This window comes from Sphaeramia orbicularis, chromosome 6 (assembly GCF_902148855.1).
Source record: "Sphaeramia orbicularis chromosome 6, fSphaOr1.1, whole genome shotgun sequence".
In the NCBI taxonomy this organism is placed as follows: Eukaryota; Metazoa; Chordata; class Actinopteri; order Kurtiformes; family Apogonidae; genus Sphaeramia; species Sphaeramia orbicularis.
Genome location: NC_043962.1, coordinates 5,312,793 through 5,335,040, shown reverse-complemented (window position 1 = coordinate 5,335,040; position 22,248 = coordinate 5,312,793). Strand labels below are relative to the sequence as shown.

General features: G+C 38.8%; 1 protein-coding gene across 1 annotated transcript in view; it reads left to right on the top strand.

Moving 5' to 3' along the window:
• zfpm1 (zinc finger protein, FOG family member 1) overlaps nucleotides 1–22,248 on the top strand; it is a 140,696-nt gene that overhangs the window by 54,732 nt on the left and 63,716 nt on the right. The window contains exons 3-4 of the mRNA XM_030136526.1: nucleotides 742–888; nucleotides 9,478–9,618. Coding sequence (XP_029992386.1) covers nucleotides 742–888; nucleotides 9,478–9,618 — 288 coding nt within the window. The remainder of the gene's footprint in view (nucleotides 1–741; nucleotides 889–9,477; nucleotides 9,619–22,248) is intronic.

The window sequence follows — 22,248 nt, the reverse complement described above, 5'->3', positions numbered from 1 at the left end:
CTGGGCTCCAGTAGTCGCTGATGACATTTGGCTTCTCAGGTGAAATCATTGACTTTGAGGGAAAACAAAAATAAAAATCGACCCTTGTTATTAACTCCAAATCCAAATTTACTATAATACTGTTTCAGAAAATGACATTTTCACTCTATATGTCCAAACAACTTTACTTTAATGCTGTCAAAAATATGTAGCACACAATACTGAAGAGGCTAATGGCTAAGGCTAACTGAAACTAATCCTAAAACAACAAAACAGACCCAACATTATGATGAGATAAGTCTACAACTGATGTCCATACATCCTTTAAGTTAAAGTGAGTGTACAATAACAACAGTGACATCGAGTGGTGAAAACATCAACCATACAACTACAAAAGGTGACATAAACACATACACTAGAAAATGATTACAGATTAGTAGCTGTTAATTAGAAACTGTCAACTCTTAAACATTTATGTGTAATATCAAATTAATTCAAGGTACCAGCTTTTTAGCCCTATGATTTAGTGTAAACTTATGGTGGCATTAGTTTGTGCTAGTATAGGTCATTAATGTCTGTTACAAAGGATATAAAATCTATATAATTCACTCTTCTTCTTCAAGTTCCGTTCAGTCTAAGCTTTACTCAAACTTCCTTTACTGTTTCTCACATTTAACCAGTATCTCAGACTTTGCATGAAGCCAAAAAGTTCCTTTAATTCCGGTCATGTAAAGTTTTTTTTCTTCCTTGGTCCATTTTCAGGTTCCCTTGGGGAACTCGACAGCGGTGAGGAGAACACGGCAGACAACCTCAGCCTATCAGGAGAGGAGGGAGGGGCCTCTGACCCAGAAGATTCAGCAGAAGGTGACAGCTCCAGCCCAACGGCATACACACCGCTGTACAACGAAGGTAAGAAAAATAAAAAAATAGAAGACCAAATGTATGGAACAGAATCCACAACATAGACTCTCCGGTATAGTAAACATGATGTTGGTTATCCAGTTTTATGATATCTATGCTGTCATCCTCACTTAGGCCCAAAAAGGTGATCTAACTAGTTTATAACAACCGCTTAAGATCTATTTTGCAAACACAAAGACATCGTTGTATCATGACCACATAAGGAGTTTAGATAGTACTGTGAGTACAGTTTAATGAGGTAGAAGCACCAATTATCAGTTCACTTTTCAGACTGGTGGCAGCCATCTTGACTTTAAAATCTATATTCTTGAAGATTAAGAAAACTGATAAAACTTCCTAATTTCCTTGTCCAACATCAACATCTGTCCCTTTCTCTGTAAAGTAAAAATGATCAACATTGGTGCTTTTTAATTCAAATATAATCCATTCCCATTGGATCCAATCGCCATTTTGTATTAAATACATTAAAGTTCCTACAACCCAACTTTTGTCAATATATACATTCATGCTATTCCTTGTTAGAAAGGTTACATTTGCCACAGTTGAGCTGCTAAGTTTTTTTTACAGTATTCCTGAGCCTCAAAACATTTAGTTTTGTGAATTAGTGAAAGAATCACCTGGATAACGATAGAAACTAATTGGACGTCTTACCTGTTTGGTGTCATTAGGTCACATGACTGGTCCGTTCCAGCATTAAATATAGTCCTGTTCTAACTTAGGTAAAAAAAAAAAAAAAAAAAAAAAAAAGAGCTACATTTAAGTCCGCCTGATGTAGTTCAGGTTATACAAGCAGGAAATCTCATGCAACTAGAGCTTTTTACCTTGTAAATAAGGTGTCATTGATTCATTTTCGGCTTGTAGTTCTTCAGTTATTAGCTTTGGAACTTGGTAAATAGGAGAAAAACTAGGATGTGCTGTGTTACTGAGTGGTAAAAGAGTACTTAGGCTGATCTGACCGGACCCTTTTCACTGCAGTCATTTTGGTTTTTAGAACCAGGCAGAGCACAGATGTCGCTGATAAAATTAACAATGGCTCCATTCCACTGAATCAAACCAGGAGCCGTTCCAGTTAAGTCCACGATCCCAAGGCCAGTAACTGATACACCTGAACGGGAGTGCAGTGAACACCTGGGTGTTCAAGGCAAAATGTGGAAAAGAAACATTTTACTATGAAATATGATGATGTGTGAATGACTGGGCTCTTTACACATCTGAAAATGAGCTTGGTAACGTCATGATTTCACTGTCCCTCTTCAGAATCAGAAATATTTTATTAATCCTAGGAGCAAACACAGAACAAAGAGAAGGCACAGTGCAAAACATTGGCTATATTTACAGGTAAATAATACAATAAACACAGAGCAATGACTTCAAAGGAAAAAAAAACTGTTACTAAACTGCTGTTACTAAAGTGCAGAATGCAGTTTTTCCAGTGCAGTGATGATGAAAACATCAAAACACATCAATGCTCCTGTTCTTGGTAACATTGTGCACATGGACAGTGACTGAAAGGACCCATGTAACTGGTTTAACAGACATTTAACATGAGGTTATTACAGCATTTATCACCTCATCAAGACTTGGATGTAATTCTTTCATCAACTGATGTTTACCTGGTATCTGTCAGCAGACGACACAAAAAACACCGTAGAACCATTATGAGGACACTGCTTTCCACATGTACCACTTTGTTATCTCTATTGTGTCTAAACGAATGGGGGGAGAAAAAAAAATTCTGTAGGTTCAATCTTGGCTCCGGTGAATCTGCCCCCTCATGCACTCTCTTATCCCAAGCCTCCCCCTTGTACTGTGTGATAGCAGAGTTTTCACTCATATTCTTTTGACTTATTCAAGATTTCACCAGCTGTGTGTGTGTGTGTGTGTGTGTGTATGTTTTTTTTTTTTTTAATCTCAAAAATTCCTGCTCTTGTGAAATTTTGGGGCCGGGAGTGATAAGCGTCTGTTGGTTGGCTTGGGTTGATAAACCCATGGAAATTCTGTCAGGTGCTAATCGAGACGAGATTAGAGATTAGCCAGAGGTGTGTGTGTGTATGTGTGTGTGTGTGTGAGGTGAGGGGTGGGTTATGTGTGGATTAGATTGTACAGAAAGAAGAAGTCGAGCTCAGACTGTGCATGTGAGCAAGTTTGTCGATAGTGAACTGACTTTGCATCTGTGTTTCTTTTTGTGAGAGTGTGTTTTAGTGTTTTGTCACACACACCTCTGTCCCCATCACACTGTTGATTTACTCCTCTCTCTTTTTTTTTTCCTCTCTGGGGTTCCTCGGTTGCCTGGCGCTGCCATTATCAGTTCTCTGTAAATCAGCCATGTTTGACGAACCTGCTCTTTCAACCTGGGATCAATACCAGGTCTTTATCTGGCTAGCACTGGCTAATAAAGGCAAGGCCTCTTATCCACCATCTGGAAGAGAGAAAGAGAGAGATACATTCACACACACATACACACACACAGAGCGATAACCAGCCTGATAACTCTAGTGAGAAAAACACATTCTACCAGTAACAGGAGCGAAAGTCTCCATAACACCCCCCACCTCAACAAGCTAACAGGAAGAGCCAGGCTAATAACGCTCCTGCACACACATCTCTCATTGAGGAGAATTTTTACATGCGTTTGTCTCTGTTATAGCGTTTGATGACTTCTCTCTTCTTCTCAGAATCACTCTAAAGTCTCCACAGCCTGTCACAAAGTTCTTTTTTCATAACAATCACACTTATACATCACAGGAAGCCTGATAAAAATCCACTTCTGGGGCTGATTACTGAGTGCGTTCCCTCGTCTTGACCTCTAATTGTAGTGGCCTTGTTTTAACCAATCAGAGGGATTTTTGTACACAGTGCTTTTATTTTTTTCTTTTTCCTTTAGTTGAGGCAGAAAAATGGACGTAATCTCTTGTTCTTTTATCCTGAAGATGACAACTGTGAAGGACTTTCATTAAGTCAAGTCCATTAAAAGCGTACATCAGTGTGAAAATGCCAAATATTGATTGGTTTTCAGGTCCACACATGTAAAGGTTTGTCTCTATTCAATGAAGCGCTAACCTCTTTCTCTACCCCAAACCAAGTCCTGTCAGTGACTAAGCTGAACCATAACAGTTTATTAATGTAAACCAGCTGATATTGCAGTCGAGTTTAGTGATCCTTTAACCTGTTAAACCTTTGTCCATTTGTTTCCAATTGGAATCATTTCACTGTAGCACAAAACAATGGATTAGCCAATAACTGAATCTTCATTCATATAAAAATCAAGATATGCTCAGAAAACAGCAAAGGAATGACAAAATTCATGATCATCGCTTCATAATGTGACCTTTATTTTTGTTCTTCTTTGTCTCATTCAGTGAGTTTTACTGGTAGATAAATACTTGTATTGTTGGATCTGCTTAGTGTTAGCTTAGCACAGCAAAGTTTGTCTTGTTGGTCTGTTTTATCAAATTATTTATGACATACACTGGTCTCAGACTGTTAGCAAGGTTTAAATTATTGTCTGTTTAAGTGGTTGTTGTTTGAGTTGTATTCTGTTTTCCAAAAATTGATTTTGCTGAGGTTGTCTGCGAGCTGACGTTCTTTTGGTTCCATGGATATATAATGTGTATTTTGCTACAAGTGTCACATAATGTTACCATAGCAACACAGATGGAACTGTGGCTGAATTTATTAGGCTACAGGAAACACAGATGTACAAGTGACATTTGCATTAAGAGCAAAACTTTTGACACTTTCGACACTAATTAACATAATTTAATTATTAAATTGAAACTAAATAAATATGGGCAGCATTCTGTTCTTAACAAAGCTTATTTGTGGCTATAATTTAGTTGCATGTGTGTAATTTCTTTAAGACAGGGTTGTTTCCCAACACTTCATATATTGTTTATTCAGACTGATTCGTTCCTCGTCAGCTTTCAGCAACAATTACTTTGTTCGACTAACGATACTAATCCTATTCTGTTTTGTCTTGTTTCCCATCTGACTAAACTCATGTGTGAATGTGAATCAATAGAGCTGTTTACATGTGTTTAGTTGCACTTTTTGCACATAAATACAGCCCAAATGAAAGCTTTGAGGGATTTTAATGCATTCTTTGTCGCTCTTTTTCAAGAACTGCAGAAAGAGTTCAATATTAGTTCCGGTTCAACTGGAAATGGCAAAAACACGGCAAAAGATGTGCATTCTAACCAAATTCTTGGATTTGGTGTTTTCACGCATCCTGATCTGATACCATTTTGGTGCATTAAAGTGAATTTTTGAGGGTGACATTATTATTATTATTATTATTCACCATTTTCTCACAGCAAAAATACATATGGATAACTTTTTCTTGCTAACATCTGTGGATTTTATGAAAGAACTTGTACAAGAACCTAACAGGGTTGTTGAACCTCGATGTGTTACGATAGCTGAAAGAGAAAGCTGTAGAAGAAGGACAGGCAGAAAGACAAGAGAAAGAACCGCATAAAGGCCTGTAGAAGTTGGTAGATTGTTGGGTGACTTTGCCCTGCAGGTGTGACAGGGGAAGTTCAGCTTATCAGATTGATGGAGACTGTCTCACTATAGGGAGGGGAGGGGGGAAGTGGGGTGGGTACAGGTGGAGGAAGGAGGAGGAGGAGGAGGAGGGGGAGGGGGACGGGGAGGGGGTTTGGCAGAAAAGTGTCTGTCGACTCCTCCTGATACCTGCCTCCCTGTCTGAGATGATATGGGAGATAATATTGATAATATTAAACGCAATAACTGTGTCTCCAGCTCCCCTCCCTCGCTCCAGCCCCTGCAGGATAAAATCAATGTGCCATTCAATGTGATTTATAGCTGAAAATAATGGCACTGTTTAGGCGGGGGTGGGGGCAGGGGGAAGGGATGGGGGGTGTTGCATGTGTGTACAGTATGTGGCTGCATATGAACGTGTGGATGAGGTTGAAAGGTGGACGTGACATGAAGATGGATGGTGTGTGTGTGCGTTCACGGGCTTCTGCCTCTGCTCCTTTTGCGTATGTGTTGATTTATTTGACGATGCAGATTCAATCTCTCTCAAGAAACGTTCCATTAATAACGGGCCGAAAAGTGAGGGCGTCACATGGTCAGATGAGGGGGAGGTGGTGATGGTGGGGGGTTATGGCCGGTATCGATCGGGACCCGCTATCGCTGGTTTATCGGAGCGGGAATGCAAGGGTAAACACGGCCTTTGTGCAGACAGCTGAGGTGTTATCGAGGCGGAGGCGGGATTTGGGGAAGAGGAGAGAGAGGGAGCACAAAGGCAGAGGAGGAAGTGAAGAAAAGGGGAGAAGTTAGGAGGGAACGGACCTGGACAAAGAACAGAAAGCGACAGGAGGGAACGTGGAGTATCGGCATCTCTGACGGTCTTAATGTCTTTATTAGAGGCTCACAGCAGGTACAACAAAAGCAAAAACAAACCCAGTCACCTGCACCCAGTTCATGGAAATGCTTCATTCTCACAGTTTTCATAATGACAACATCTGTTGAAAGTATTAGTGTGATTAAACCTGATTAGAGATATTCCAACGATCATTTATTTTGTGGTTAGTCTGTCAATCCTTTGGTGGTTAATGTACCAGTAAATAATAACCACAACTTCTACCATTAACTGTTCAACCTTTTATTCCAGCCCAGGGGTGTCAAACTCATGTTAGTTTAGGGGCCACAAACAGAACAGTATGATCTCAAATGGGCCGCACCAGTAAAGTAATAACATAATAACCTATAAATAATGTCAACTCCAAACTTTTTTCTGTGTTTTAGAATTTTAAAAAGTATAATTGCATTATGAAAATATATACATCTGAAAACTATCCTTTAGAAATAACATGAACAATCTGTAATTTCATAAGAAAAACAATTACAATTTTTGTGGTTGAATTATTAATGACATACGCTGGTCTCAGACTGTTAGCTTGTTTTAGATATTCGCCAATTTAAGCGTAGCATTACCACGGCACCACCGACGGAACTGTGGTTGGGTTTATGAGGCTGCAAGAAACGTGTGAACAGTTGACATTTGCACTAAGGGCAACATTTTTGGCACTTTCGGCACTAATTAATATCATTTAATTATTAAGTTGGAATAAAATAAATATGGGCGGCATTCTGCTCTGAATAAATCATACGAGTGATTATAATTTAGTTGAATGTGTGTAATTTCTGTAAAACTGTGCTGTTTCTTTACACTATAGTTCATTCAGACTGATTTGTTCCTTATCAGCTTTCAGTAACAATTTTTTTCAACCAATGATACTAATACTGTTCTATTGAGTCTTGTTTCCAATCTGACTAAACCGATGCTTGAATCTGAATCAGTGGAGCTGTTTACACCTTTTCACTTGCACTTAATATACATAAATACAATCTAAATGAAAGCTTTGACAGATTATAATGCAGTTTATGTCATATAGTTAGTGCTCCTTTGGAATATTGAAGAAAGAGTTTACTCTTGGTTTCTGTCTCAGCAGTGCAATGATTAGAAATGGCAAAAACGTGGCAATAATTACATTTTCAGATAAAATGTTGGACTTCCTGTTGGGTGGCAGAGAATGGATCCAAGAGATTTTTTTCATATTTTCAGATCTGATTCAGATCGTTGGCGTGTCTAAGTGAAAATTTGAGGATGGCATAGTTTGTTAAAATATGACCTTTCCTCTTTATTTTCCTCCTCACACTGTGTAACTACAGTGAAAACTACCGGTTAGTTTAATGTCCACATGTAGTTGACCAGTTCTATGACGCCCACTTTTGAGTCAGCCTCACCTTTGGCCTGATGACGACGCAAAACAACAGAGAGATGTTGAGCCCAGATAAGTCCAGGTGCTGTGATGTAACTATTAATCTAATCTAACTAATCACTAATAGGGAGGGATACAATGATGAACTGACTGATAACAGCTGCAGGCAAAGTTCAGGGTTCGCACGTCATACACCAGGGGTGTCAAACATATGGCTCGAGGGTTAAAACCAGCCCACTGCAGGGTCCAATCCGACCCATTTGTGAACATTTCTTAGTTTCTCAGGTTTTTGTTCATTTTTGTGCATGCTTTGCTTTGTTTTTGATTAATTTGATCACATTTGCTGGCTTTAGTTGTTGTTTTTTTTGTTTGTTTGTTTGTTTATTTCTGTTCATTTTGTTCATGTTTCTCAATTTTTTGTTAAGTTTTGGTCCTGTTATTCTTTTTGTTTATATTTGTTATTCTTTTTCTTTCCTGTTAATTGTAATCATGTTTCTCAAATTTCTCAATATTCTTAAATATTTTGTGTATTTGTAGATCCACTGTGATCTGTAAGTTGTAATGTATATATGTAAATGGCAAACTGAAATAGAATATTGTTAAAATTACACTTATATTTCTTAAGAAATTTTAGGTTGTTCCTGTTATTCACACTTTTTTAAAGGATAATTATTTAGATGTACACATTTTCATTGTGTAATTGTCCTTATTTCCCAAAAAAAGAAGTAAAAAGTTTGGAGTTGACATTATTTATAGCTTATTATTCTATTTTTATTCTATTTTATTGTACCGGTCCGGCCCACTCTAGATCACATGGGGCTGTATGTGACCCCTGTCATACACTAAGCATGTAAATAGACATCACATAGAGACATTTAGATCACACAGCTCTGGACACGCACAAGACAGGACGAACACACTCTGATGTGTTTGATCAGTGAGCAGGAGGCTGGGTAATCAGCCTGATCAATGCCAGGGATATCAATAGTGATTATAGGAACAGAGGCAGCCGAGGGGAGGAGACTAGATGCAAAGATAGACGACAGAATGAGAACCTGATGGAAGACAGGTGGAAAGAACCAGAGATGATGTTTCTGATGAGTCTGTGAGTCACGACGAGGGAATCAAAGGGTCCATCTCTGCGTGGCAAAGGAGTCGGGTTACACCGCCGTGGGAGTCATTTCACCGCTGCGTTTGATCAGCAGACGGGAACACACACTGCTCATGCACACACAGATGCACACACGCGGTCATAGCACAGGTGGAATCGCATTTTAATTCACGGTATAATACTGTATTATCACATAGATGAAGATGTCTCACAGCACCGGTCAGACTGCAGTGTTTAATACATTAGTGTTCCCCAAACTTCTGCTCTGATGATACAGTTTTTAAGAATAAACCATGCCAGTCCAGTTCATGAAAGGGTTTATTATATTCTAACAAACTAGGTAAGCCAGACATTCTCAACAGATTTACGTTTGAGACCAAATCAATGGATGTAGAGCAGAAAAAGTAAAATTACATTATGAAAATGTGAATAACATGAACAACCATGAACAACATGAAAAATAACTTAATTTTAGAGCCAATGAACACACACACCAGAAAAAGAAGAAAAATAAAGTCATATTTTAGGTTCCTGGTCATGAGTGTGGAAAACGGCTCAACAGCAACTACTAGAAAATTCAAAAAATGAAATTCCTGTGAGGTTTCTCCATGACGTTTCCTAAACCCAACGTCATTTCTATCCACATAAGCCACCAGGATTTGAGGTCTGATATTTTTGGTTTGTGTGTTTTTTTGTTTTTTTTTTTGTTTTGTACAGAACCCAGGACGCAGGACTCGAGAGGAGGACCTGACGATGAAGACAAAGACGGGGAGGAGCCAGTTCATCCGACTCACAGCGGCGGAGAAGAGGAAGAGGACGGGGAGGAAGAGGAGGAGGTGTTACAGTGGAAGGGTCCAGGTCAGTAGGGCCACTTCAGTCCCCACAGGAATGAAAACCTAAACATACCAAACATATTCTACAGAGTTCCAGACTCAGAGTGATCTCACTGCAGGAGTCGGCAGTTGGAATTTTCTCAGTTGTGTTATTTTTGGGAGCTAAGATATGACCCGAGCTGTGTGGTTCCTATCAGTAGATGGAAAAGGCTGCCCAGAAGTCATTTGTTTTTAATTTAAGTGTTTTTTTTCCCTCTTCTATATCTTGGTCCTACTTTATATTCAGGAGCATCAAAGTTGAGTAGCAAAGTAAAAGTTATCGGAGTGCATCAGTGCATTTTTCCCTCCACCATGTACAGTCTGAGATTCTAAAGTATTTAATCGTCTCCTAATCTGTTATCATATCTGCCCGTCACATCTAAATATACTCAGGTTCCAGATAAAGGATGCATTGTTCTTCTAAAAAACGTCAAAATAACAGCTGTGGCTTTAGTTTTCTCAATAATGGCCTCTGTTCACATTGATCAACTTCAGATTTACACCTGAAACTGAGACTGTAAGATCAGCTGATCATCTGTAGAACAGGAACCATTACTGTAGAGGTGAACCATAGCATGTATAGACCAGGGCTGTCGAACTCATTTTAATTCAGGGGCCAAATACAAACCAATATGATCTCAATGGGGCGGGAACAGAACTGGAGAAAGTCCAAATCTTACCAAGTGTATTTTTCTCATTTCTAGTCCAAATATCTCATCACACTTAAAATAAGACAATCACCTAAAGAGTAACTTTTCAGTGAGATATAAGAACTTATTTTTAGACAAAAGATCTAGAAAATCTTGGTTCAAGAAATGTTGCCAAGATAATTTTCACTTGTTCCATTGGCAGATTTTTTTGCTTGAGTTAAGGGAAAAAAAATCTTGGATAACAATAAACAATAAATAATATTTCTATATTTTCTTTTTACATCTTTGTACAGAATTATTTCAGTGTGTGATTATTGTTGATCATTTTATCCTAATGGAGATGGGAATGAGTGGAGCGTCCAACTGTAATTCATGGTGGAGGGGTTCAGGTATGAACGTCACTAACAGACGCACTCATGGACAAACGAAATGGAACGTCAGTGGATGTAAACAGGGTTCACACTGGTTCAACACAATAACTATGGTTACGTTCAGAAAGCAGGTCTTAATGCACAATTCAGATTTTTTTTGGTGATATCCAATTTTTTTTGTGTGCTGGTTCATATTACACATTAAATGCGACATCTATTTGTTTTGAGTATGAACTAAATGCGACCCTGAAGTGACCCACATGCACAAAAGAGGTCCTGATGTAATACGTGACCACGCAGGCACACACTGACTGTCATGACAGAAGTAACACTCCTGGGATGTAGAGAATTGTTATGTTTGTCGCATTTCAATGATGTAAAGGTCGGATAAATGTGGCCTGGCCATTCTGACTGAAGTCACATTGAAAAATATCAGATATCTGTCAGATTAAGGACCATAAATGAAAGTGGCCTGGGTCAGATTTGTGCTGTTCAAACTGTCTTTAACAGATCGGATACAGGTCACATATTGGCAAAAAAATCCAATTTGGGCCACATTTACCCTGCAGTCTAAATGTAGCCCATGAGGCCTGTTGGACTGATATTTTTGTGAATGGAAGGTCTGAAATTTGACCAAAGATGATGAAAAAAATATCTTAAAAAGTCATAAATGTGGCTTCATCAAACCTGCAGATACCCTGTTTGTGGATTTTTCATATTTCTTCTGTGTTTTATTGTATTCTAGCATATTTTTTGTATGTTGTAGTGCATTCTAGTGTATTTTTTGTGCATATTGGTCTATAATAACTATGAGGCCCATTGGACTGTTATAATGTGAATGGAAGGTCTGAAATTTGACCAAAGATTCCTTGAAAAATGACCTAAAAAGTCATATATTTGGCTCCATCAAACCTGCAGATTACTTGTTTTACATCTTTTCTTGTTGTTTTTGTCTTGTTCTATCTTTTAGATTTCTTTCTTGTTATGTTTGCCGTGTGTCATATACAGTGATGCACCAAGAAATTCTATGTGTTTTTGTCCATTTGGGCTGAAATCTGTTTTGAGATTGAAAAGGTGATGATGCATACGCAAAAATTCTCCTTAAATGCATTAAAACGTGCCTGTTTGAATTAAAAGAAAGGAGTAGAAAGTACAGACAAATGTAGGGAGAGTCAAAAAGATAAACACTGAAGTAAAGAACAAATCCCTGAATACTCTGAGTACAGGAAGTCGTGATAGTTTCCAGCTCTGATGATACAGGAGCCAAAAGCAAATATGATCAGTGCCTAAGAAAACACTATTTACTCCTTCAGAGCTTTTATTAAAGTACTGGTTCAACACAACGCTGAGACCTGTTGGACTGTTACATATGTGAATGTAAGGTCTGAAATTTGGCCAAAGACGCCTTAAAAAGTATCTTAAAAAGTCATAAAATTTCATCCAACCTACAGATACCCTGATACCACATAAAGCTAAGAGGCATCATGTTTCTTTAGGCTCCATGGACGTGAATACTCCCTTCTGATAAAAGTTGAATGATAACATTAGCACATGCTGTACAGATTGCGTTTACATGTACCGGAGATCAATGCAAACTCCAAGAAGATCCAATCAAAATCCTGTAATGATGCATTTACACCTTTGTTTTATCCTGATCTTAGAGTTTACCCTAGTGTAAACAGGGGCTAAATGTGCTATAATGTGCTTCAGGCTCTACTCTATGTACCTCTAATGCTCTTGTATGCTCCTGAGCGCGCACATGCGTTGTAGTTGTACATATATGGTGTAGTTGTGTACACGTTGCCTCATTTCAAGCGTTCAGGTTCTGTTGTCGTCCCGTTCCTTCAAACAGGAGATGTGAATATGACAGGCCAGGGGAAAATTTATTCAAGTCGTAACAAACACACACACACACACACACATGCGTGGCTAAGGGGAGATAACAAGTAAATCGCCATAATTTTATTATTTATTTCCTCCCTTATCGAGGTTTGTTTTGTTATTTATTTCTCTCTGCCTGTTGTCTTCAATGAGTTAAACAATGCAAGAAGATTACCGCATTATTTCCCCCCACTCTCTCTCTTTTATTTATTTATTTTTTTTAAAGCGGTTTTATGTACGTCTGTGCATGTGTGTTTACAAGTGTGTGCACGTGTATTTTTAATTCCTGCGTCGTGGAGGAGGATGTGTTCATTATCGTCCTGTCCCAGCCTCGTCCCTTTAACAGTAATTGGAGCGATATTAATTGCCGTGCGGTGGCTGGTTGATGGTAGCACCATGATGCTGCACTGATAGGGCCCTTCGCTTTTTTTTTTTTTTTCTTTTTTATTGTTTTTTTTTCTCTCCTTCCTTTCCTCCTCGCAAACTAACTGCCGGGTGAGCGAGGCAGAGGGATGGAGGTGGTGAGGGGGGGGGTGAGTTGAGAAGGGGGGGGGGGGGGGTGAGGGAGAGTAAGGGAGAGAGATAGCCCCTCTATCAGCTCCGGAGCAGGCGCTGTCTTTATCAGGAGCACGATTGGCAAAAAGGAAACTTTGACCGGTCTGAATTTTTCTCTTATCGTCAACCCCCCCCCCCTCCTCCCCTCCATCACCCCCCCCTCCCCTCCCACCGTCTTTTTCCCTCCCTCCATCCATCCACCTTCTCCTCTGGTCTCTCCATCACAAACCCCACCAACAGCTCTGCCTCTCCATCCAACAACATACATCTCCTCTTTTTTTTTTTTTCACGTTTTACTCCAGCTTTTCATTGTTTCCGCCCCCTTCTCACACCTCCACCCCCCACCCACCACCTTCTTCCCCTTCTTTGTCTGGCATGTCATTGAAGGGCTAATGTGCTCCTGTTCATACAGAACGTTCCCCGTGTACAGTATCGTACAGTTCCCATAAACACAGCAGGGTGAGTGTGTATTGGCTGGTATGGAAATAAACAGGGGGTTTTATCTCCTGTGGGAGTGTTGGCATTCCACTCGTTTCTCACTGTTGGTGCCTTTTAGACGCGCTCATAGACCACAGGTTCATGATTTTAACCTCAGAGGAGTTTTTACTGATGCCAGTGGTTCACTAGTGTCACTGCAAGGCGGAGGTGGGAGGTACTGTACTTAAGCAGAGGTTTTGCATATCTGGGCTTACCTTGAATCTTCTTCTTTTTTTTTTTTGGACAACTTTTAGTCTATCCCACCTTTTAGCTCAGGGCTATCAAACATAACCAGCCCGCCAAAGGGTCCAATTCAGCCTGTGGGATGAATTTATGAAATGCAAAAATTACACTGAAGATACTGACTATCAAGGATGTTGAAATTGTTTTACTTCAGGGGCCACATACAAACCAATATGATCTGAAGTGTAAAATATTATTATAGCAACCTTAAAATCAGTGTTGTTAAACCTTGGGGTTGCGACCCCACGTGGGGGTCACCTGGAATTCAAATGGGGTTGCCTGAAATTTCTAGTAATTGATAAAAATTAAAAAATTAATTACTTATAAAAATATTTTTTAATAATTCAATATATATTTAATTATAATTAAAACACCACACACTTTTCCCAATAAAAATCCAGTTCAAATAAAATGCAGGATATAATATCTGAGAGGGCATATCTTGATTGACCTGATCATGTGACCGCATGCGTTACTATGCTTCAACCTGCCCGAACACAGTTGCAATCAGAAAATCGGACCGAACAGAGAATGGAAAGATTTCTTACCCCGCCTGGCCCCACTAAGACATCTCCAAGAGAAAAACATCTATGTTTTGAATGTCTGGGTGTGTCTGAGAAATTTGTGATGTTAAAATGGGGTCACAAGCCAAAAAAGGTTGGGAATCACTGCTATAAAAAATGATAACTTCAAATTTTGCCCTTTGTTTTAGTATAAAAAAATATAATTACATGAAAATGCTTATTTAGAAACTATACTTTCACAAAAAAGTTTGAAAAATATGAACAAATATGAACAACCTGTAACGTCTTAAGAGAATTAAGTGTAATTTGACCAATATTCTGCCTGTTAGTAACAGTTTTGCGTCTTTGTAGATCCACTGTGAGCTGCAAGTTGTAATGCACATGATAAGCTGAGACATAATGTTGTTAAAATTGCACTTATTTGTCTTAATTTTACTTTTTCTGCAGGTATTTTACTGGTCCAACCCACTTGAGATCATATAGGGCTGAATGTGGCCCCTAAACTGAAATGAGTTTGACACCCCTGGTTTAGATTTATTGCAGCTGAGGAGTTTTCTGCATTATGTTTCTTTTGCATCACTGCACATCTTCACAACATCCTGACAGATTTCAATCGAAATAGATGGACACAGAAAAGATGATCCCTTGTATCCTTTGTGTATACATCAGTGTAGATCACACATGATGACAAGGTAAGACTTAACAGGATGAAATCAGTGGAAGAGACATAGTAAAACAAAAACAATGTAAAAGGCAGAAGAGTAAAGTGACATGAATAGATGTAACTGCACAAAAATGGTACAAGAGAGAAACGACCTCAAAGATGGAAGAAAATGAAATCAACATAAAAGATGTATGTTGATTAAAGTGGCATGTGACAAGAGAAAAACAACGTAAAGATGCAACAAAAAGTAAAAGAAAAAAAGATGTAAAAGACAGAGATGGAACATGACAAAAGTACAACAAATAACTGTCAAATAGGCAGATACATAGGATGTAGTTATAAGCTAAACTTCATCCTGCTCCTTTTTGAATATGTTTTCTTTTCATATAAAATTTTCTTGTTTTGGTTTTAATGTTATATTAGAAATAAAAATAAACAATCAATCAAAATGTGTTTGAGCCACTAACAAAGCAACTTAATATTATTACATTTTTGGTTCAAACATTTTATTATGTTATTGGCTTTAATATGGTTTCTTTATTTTTTGTGTTTATTTGGTAGGGACAGTGCACATTAATGAACATCTGTATTGAACAAAATCAGATGTAAATATGTAAAATGGACAAAACTATTATGTTATTGGTTGTTACACAGACCTTACTGAACCATGTCTCTGCTTTCCCACGTAAACCTGAGCTGAAACCCCAGGTCTGAAGTCACCGAATATTCCCTCATTAGCCATGTTTCAAAAGCCCCAAAATATGATTTATTCCAGTTTGAAACTCAATCATTTCTAGATATGAAAATTTTAATTTCCCTTTCCGCACTCCATTAATGTTCTAACCTTATGATAACAATCTCTTAATTTATTCAAATAATTTATTCAAATACTTCTTTGTGGCAGTCATTACTATTGTTCAGACAGACTGATATTAACATACAACAGAGACAACAACAACAACGGAACATTTTAATTCATCTCTGCGTTTTTTAAAGATAGTACAATTCATTACCGGACACACATTTTCCAGTTGACACGTTTGACACTGTAATGAGTTGTTTATATGTCAATCTGAATAAACTCCTTAGTCATAGATGATAGTCGAGGCTTTTTTATTTTGTGGATATGTGTGTGTGTGTGTTTTTTTTTTTTCTCTTTTTCACCATTTCCTGCCAACAGCGGCTATCAAACCGCTGGCTTTGTGGCTTCCATTGATATGAAAAAAACATTGAAATTAAAGAGATAATAAACTTGGAATGGATTAGAGACTTGAGCAATTTTCAGTTCTTTTTGTGCTTAAAACAAGGCGATATGTGGGGGTGGGGGTGGGGGTGTCCTCCGTCGGTTTGATGAGGATGTGGTGGTGTCTAGGTGAAGAAGTCTAGGTGGTAACCGGTTCCTATCAGGGATGCCATGATACGCTAAAGCCGCCTTTTTAATCTACACTGTGTCCATACTGCATGATATGCAAAATAAATTATGAAGAGAAGAAGAAGAAGGAGGAAGGGGGGGTCTTTTCAATGACCTTGCAGGCTGCAGGGTTCGATATTTTCTCCCTCGCTGTTTAAAATTCTTGATATGCAAATGGGTGTCACAGTAATCCCTTGTCATTTGCTGGCAGTCCCCACACATTCTCTCCCTACAGTACTGAGGAGAAATCCATTATCAGTGGCCAAAGAGCCTGTGCGACTGAACGCTGTGTATGAGTTATTTATTACAGAGAGCTGCTTCCCATACGGTGCAGCAGTGTTCACATGTGCTCACGGGGATGATAGAGGAGAGAGTGGAAGGTTTGTTTAATTCTCTATTGGAGGACACTATCATTGTGTTGAGTTCAGTGGAACAGCCTAGTGAAGTGTGTATTCGTTATGGTGGTCCTTACAGTATCCAGGGCAAAAAATGACCTGTTCTGATTAACTTGAAAGCATAACCCTTTATTTACTTGAATGAAACGTGCTGCTGTGAATGTGCATCTGTTTCAGGTTCATTAAAGCTGCTGTGAGTATGTGCTTATATTCTTTTTCTTCAGTAGTTTTGTTTTACTGTGTGTTTTAGGGTCAAAACAGGTGGAATAAGAGAAAAAGACAGAGGAGTTGAAGTTTGACAGGTTTGGACTAAATAAGGCACTCAGAATATACATCAATTAGAGATTTAGGATGTTGAACATGAACTGTGAACTGGAACACACTGGATAACAACATGTATTTGAATTTTGGCCCTGTAGTTTTTGTTTTGTTTTTTTTCTTAATCAGTTCAGCTGCTTTTTAGCACCTGGTTGGACTCCAAAAAACAGTTACACAGTCAACACTGATAAAAATGCACACACACACAGACACACACACAAAAAAAAAATCACGACAACACTGCAAACAAAAATAAAAACAAAAAACAAGAAAAACAGTGTAAAAAAAAAAAAAAAAAAAAGTCCAAACAGTCTATTTTTATAGCGAGTCGTCACACTTGCTGCTCTGTGTTTTGCCCCCTATTCCACAGGAGGTGGGGAGTGAACTGAGCATGCTCAGATGTCTATGGAAAGAACAAGGTATATTCTATCAGCACATTTTTCCTATTGAGCAAACAGTTGAATTTTTATGAATATTTAAAATAAATCATATATTCAGAATGCTCACCACAGACACGTCAGAGGCTAAAGGGTTCATACCAGTGGAATTACATCCATTTCATTATTGATATTTGCAAATATCTCAAGCTCAGTGAAATGTAGGAAGATAACCTCCCATGTTTCACAGAAATAAAATTATAGGTACAGTTGTGACTTAACATGCAATACTATACCATCCACATCGTTCTTTTTATGCTGCAGAGCTGTGTGAGGAATGCATCATCTTCTATTTTCTGCTAGTTTTCTAAATTACCATGAGCAGCGTCAAAGTGTGATGTCAGTGCATTTTCTTTATTTCTGTTCTTTTGTATGTGGAGAAAAGCTGAGTTTGCCAATTTGTAGGTAGTTTAGGAAGTTATTTCCCAAGATTAAGGATAAAACCATATGAAAAAGTCTTAGTATAACAGAAGGAATTCAAAAACAATGTTAAACACACAACAGAATGAGCACCATTTAAGACATAACCGAACAGGCCACCCAGCTCCTGGTGCAGACTATGGTTATCTCCCGTCTTGACTACTGCAATGCTCTTCTAACGGGCCTCCCAGCTTGTGTTGTCAAACCACTACAGATGGTCCAGAATGCAGCAGCGCGTCTGGTCTTCAATCAGCCTAAAAGGGCACATGTCACCCCCTTACTCATTGAGTTACACTGGCTACCCATAGCTGCCCGCATCAAATTCAAATCTTTAATCCTAGCCTACAAAATTCTCCGTGGGTCTGCTCCTGTCTACTTAGGTGCACTAATAAAAGCTTATGTCGCCCCACGACCACTCCGCTCGTCTGGGGAACGTAGTCTGGTGGTCCCCAGACCTTGTACAAGACAATCCAGGCTCTTTTCATGGGTCGTTCCACGTTGGTGGAACGCTCTACCAAGTGCTACAAGAACAGAGTCATCCCTGCCTATCTTCAAGAAGCTCCTGAAGAGCCAGCTCTTCCGAGAGCACCTCCTATCCTAGCACTTTCAAACATTCCATTTTAAATATTCTAATAAGGTTTTTCCCAGGACAACCACAGATTCTTTCACGATTATCTCTGGACCTGCTGCGGTGGTCCGGCCTCTTCCCTGCCCTCATCATCACCACTCACTTATCCTCAACCGCCTCCATGTGTCTCCCCCTACTCCCCCCTTCTCCCCCTCTCCCCCAGTCCCTATCTCTATCGCTCTCTCTTTTTCCCCTTCTCTACTCTCTCTCTTTAACCCCAACTGGTCAAGGCAGACGGCCATCCTCCAGGAGTCTGGGTCTGCTCGAGGTTTCTGCCTGTTAAAGGGAAGTTTTTCCTCGCCACTGTCACCAGTCACAAGTGTTTGCTCCTGGAGGATTCTGTTGGGTTTCTGTAAATTGGCTTAGAGTCTGGTTTTGACCAACTCTATATATAAAATGTCAAGAGATAACTTTCTTGTGATCTGGCGCTATATAAATAAAATTTGATTGATTGAGTGATTTAATTGGTTTTCCCCTGTAAGTCGCTTTGGAAAAAAGCGTCTGCCAAATGCGTAAACGTAAACGTAAACGTAAACGTAAACATAACAAGGTGCAACAGGATGAAGCAACTTAACTGTTCTCAAAATACCGTATTGTTTTCTTCTGTGTCCTCCAGTTTACCCTGCCATTAAAATCAGAATCGAAATACTTTATTAATCCCAGGGGGATACTGTGGTGTGTTACAGTTGCTAAAAACAGGTACATGCGAATTGCTAATGCTAATGCTCGGTACTGTGTGTATATTAGGATGGGTAAAATGCAGAGACTAAATTTCCCTACAGGGATAGTAAAGCGAGTTAACCTTTAACCTTGACCAAAGCACAAGCAGTGTTAAAAAAAAAAAAAAAAAAAAAAAGTAAGACAAATGTGTTAAATACACAAGAGGAAAAGATACAACATACAGATGAAGTAAGAGGACGCAAACATCATAAAAAACCTAACAAAACAAACACAAACCTAGAGACGCAACTAGAAGAAAACTGTAAAAGATGCAACAAAAACAAAAGACATAACAAAATGAATACTCTGTAACAGACACAATAAGATAAAAATGACACGCTGCAACAAAGCAAAAACAGTTTATGTTGAGATGTAGAAAACAGCTGCTCGTTGCTGCCTGTTTGTCAGTTCAGCCTCTGTTGTCCCGGCCTTCAGTGGATTTTGACAACATATCTACGGTATATCAAGGTTGAGATAAATCTGTAACTGTGAGAATTGAGGAATAATGTGTGTGTCTAATCTTTCAATTGTTATTGTGTTATTGTTAATTGTGTTGGTAGTTCAGAAAAAATCCACTTAGTATGACTGAAATAATTATAACTGAGGGTATTAATAGATAAAACTGTCTTTTTCTCAGTAACTTTGCAGGTTAGGGTTCGTAAATGTATCCCAAGGAAAAATTAACAATGAATGCATCTCATTTTTACTTCCTGACGGTGGTATAGATTCTAATAGTAGAGTTATTTTTCATAGCGGAGACTCTGCAACTGCATTCTCATACCTCTAATATGTGCCATGTGTAGTACAGAAGGGCCTCTTTTGGCTGTTCTGTCACTTCCAGGGGCCCCAGGAAGTCAGCCAAGCGAGGCAAGTGTTTTCCTGCTTGCCCAGCACTCCTTGCTCCTTATCCGCCCCAACAGAGTTATTTAAATTAACTCCAATAAAGCATTATAATGGCAGGCGTAATAATGGTTATTATTATTTACCAGGCTCTGTGTGTGTGTATAGTGGATGGGTGCTGGGTTATCATACACTAGTTAATTATAATGGAGCGTGAAGGCACACTATATGCATATTATCACCGCTGAGAGTCTAATTTATTTGGGGTGAGGAAAGGGAGATGTTGGCTGTGTTACATTTACATACTATGCGTGGGATCCACCCCAACATCCACACATAGAAATCACCATGAACAGAGCAAGGTGCACCCTCATCACTTTGTCCACATGCGATAAGACCTTTGTTTTTTTCCACACTGATCCATCTAGTCATGGATGGCTGAGTGTAGCACTGAAGGATAAGATGTTTGTGGAAAAGATTTGAGTTTTTCTGCACTGCTGCTGCTGGCTCATACAAATCCAGAGGCTAATATTTCTAAAGTGTCACCTCTACAGGAATACAGAACTTGTATTTGTCCCACTTTACTTACATGAAATGCTTTGCATATTTGGGTTCGTAGGTTTCAGGAGGTTTTAGATGCCAGTTTTTGAAGCTGGAGGTAAGGAAGTGGATGTGAGAAGTGTATGTAGCCACTTTGACATCATCTGTTGGTTTATTGCATGCCATTCGCTGATGTCTGGAGAGAAGTCTTGAACATAATAAAGGTATGTTCAATGCCACCGGACTACTTAATAGATGTTAGCATGTACCGTTGTGTTACTGATAGTTAGTGATAACAGCAATGTCAGCTTCATGCAAAGGAAAAAAAAATGGGACCAGTGGCCCTGTAGCTTACCGGCCAAATTAAAAGCTCTGGGAAATGTATCCAGATGCCATTTATTATCACCCAGTTCTGTGTATTTATTCTATTACAGAAACAGTCCATGTTTTGGTCATATTCCAATCAGATCTGTAAAAAATTCAAATTCCAACTTGATATCATTGATACTGATTTATTGGATCAATCCACTTCCTATCTGTTAATGGGAAAATTTTTCAAAGTCACACCAAATCCAGAATAAGATCCTAATCGAAATAATTTCAATACCTTGTGTTGACATCATCATAAAGAAGCTGTATACCAAGTTTGAAGTCAATCAGAACTGGAGTTTCGGAGAAGAAGACGATTGAAATTTTGTCCCCATAAAAACCCATATTAAATTTTCCCTAAGTTCCCGGATCCAGAAGAAGATCCTGATCAGCATGTGGCCATTATGTTTTGGTCATCTATCCATCAGGGCTGGACTGTAGAAATTTACACTGGATATCATTTATATTTACTGAGTTATTGCATCGATCCACTTCCTATCTGTTATAATAGGGAAATTTTTCAAAGTTGCACCAAATCCAGAATCAGATCCGGATCCAAATAATTTCACTAACTTTTGTTGACATCATCATAAAGAAGCTGTACACTAAGTTTGAAGTCAATCAGAATTGTAGTTTCGGAGAAGAAGACGATTGAAATTTTTGTAACGGACGACAGACGCCGGACGCCGCATGACGACAATAGCTTACGGCCTGTCAGCCGGTAAGCTAAAAACACACCTACTAGCACTATTGACCATATTTAGCATACAAGCTGATGCTCAGGTTAACTCACTTTATTATCCCAATAAGGAAATTCGGTCTCTGCATTTTACCCAGTCTAATATACATATTCAGACTCAGCTTTATTATCATTCAATCAATAGACATGATCGAACAAAATATAGTTACCCAGATCTTGGTGTTTGTAGCATGAAAAAAGATAAAATATTAAATAAAATGTATAAAAGCTAAATAGAATAGAATAAAAACTACCATAAAATAAGGTAAAATATAACAAAATAAACCTGAATATGTACAATATTGCACAATATACAGCAACACTAACAGTTAAAGGTGATGGTGCGTGCAAGCAGCACCTAGCATTAGCATGTAGCACATTAGGAGGTGACACAGTGGGCACTTGAGAAACAACTCCTGTTTTTAAAGGCAGGG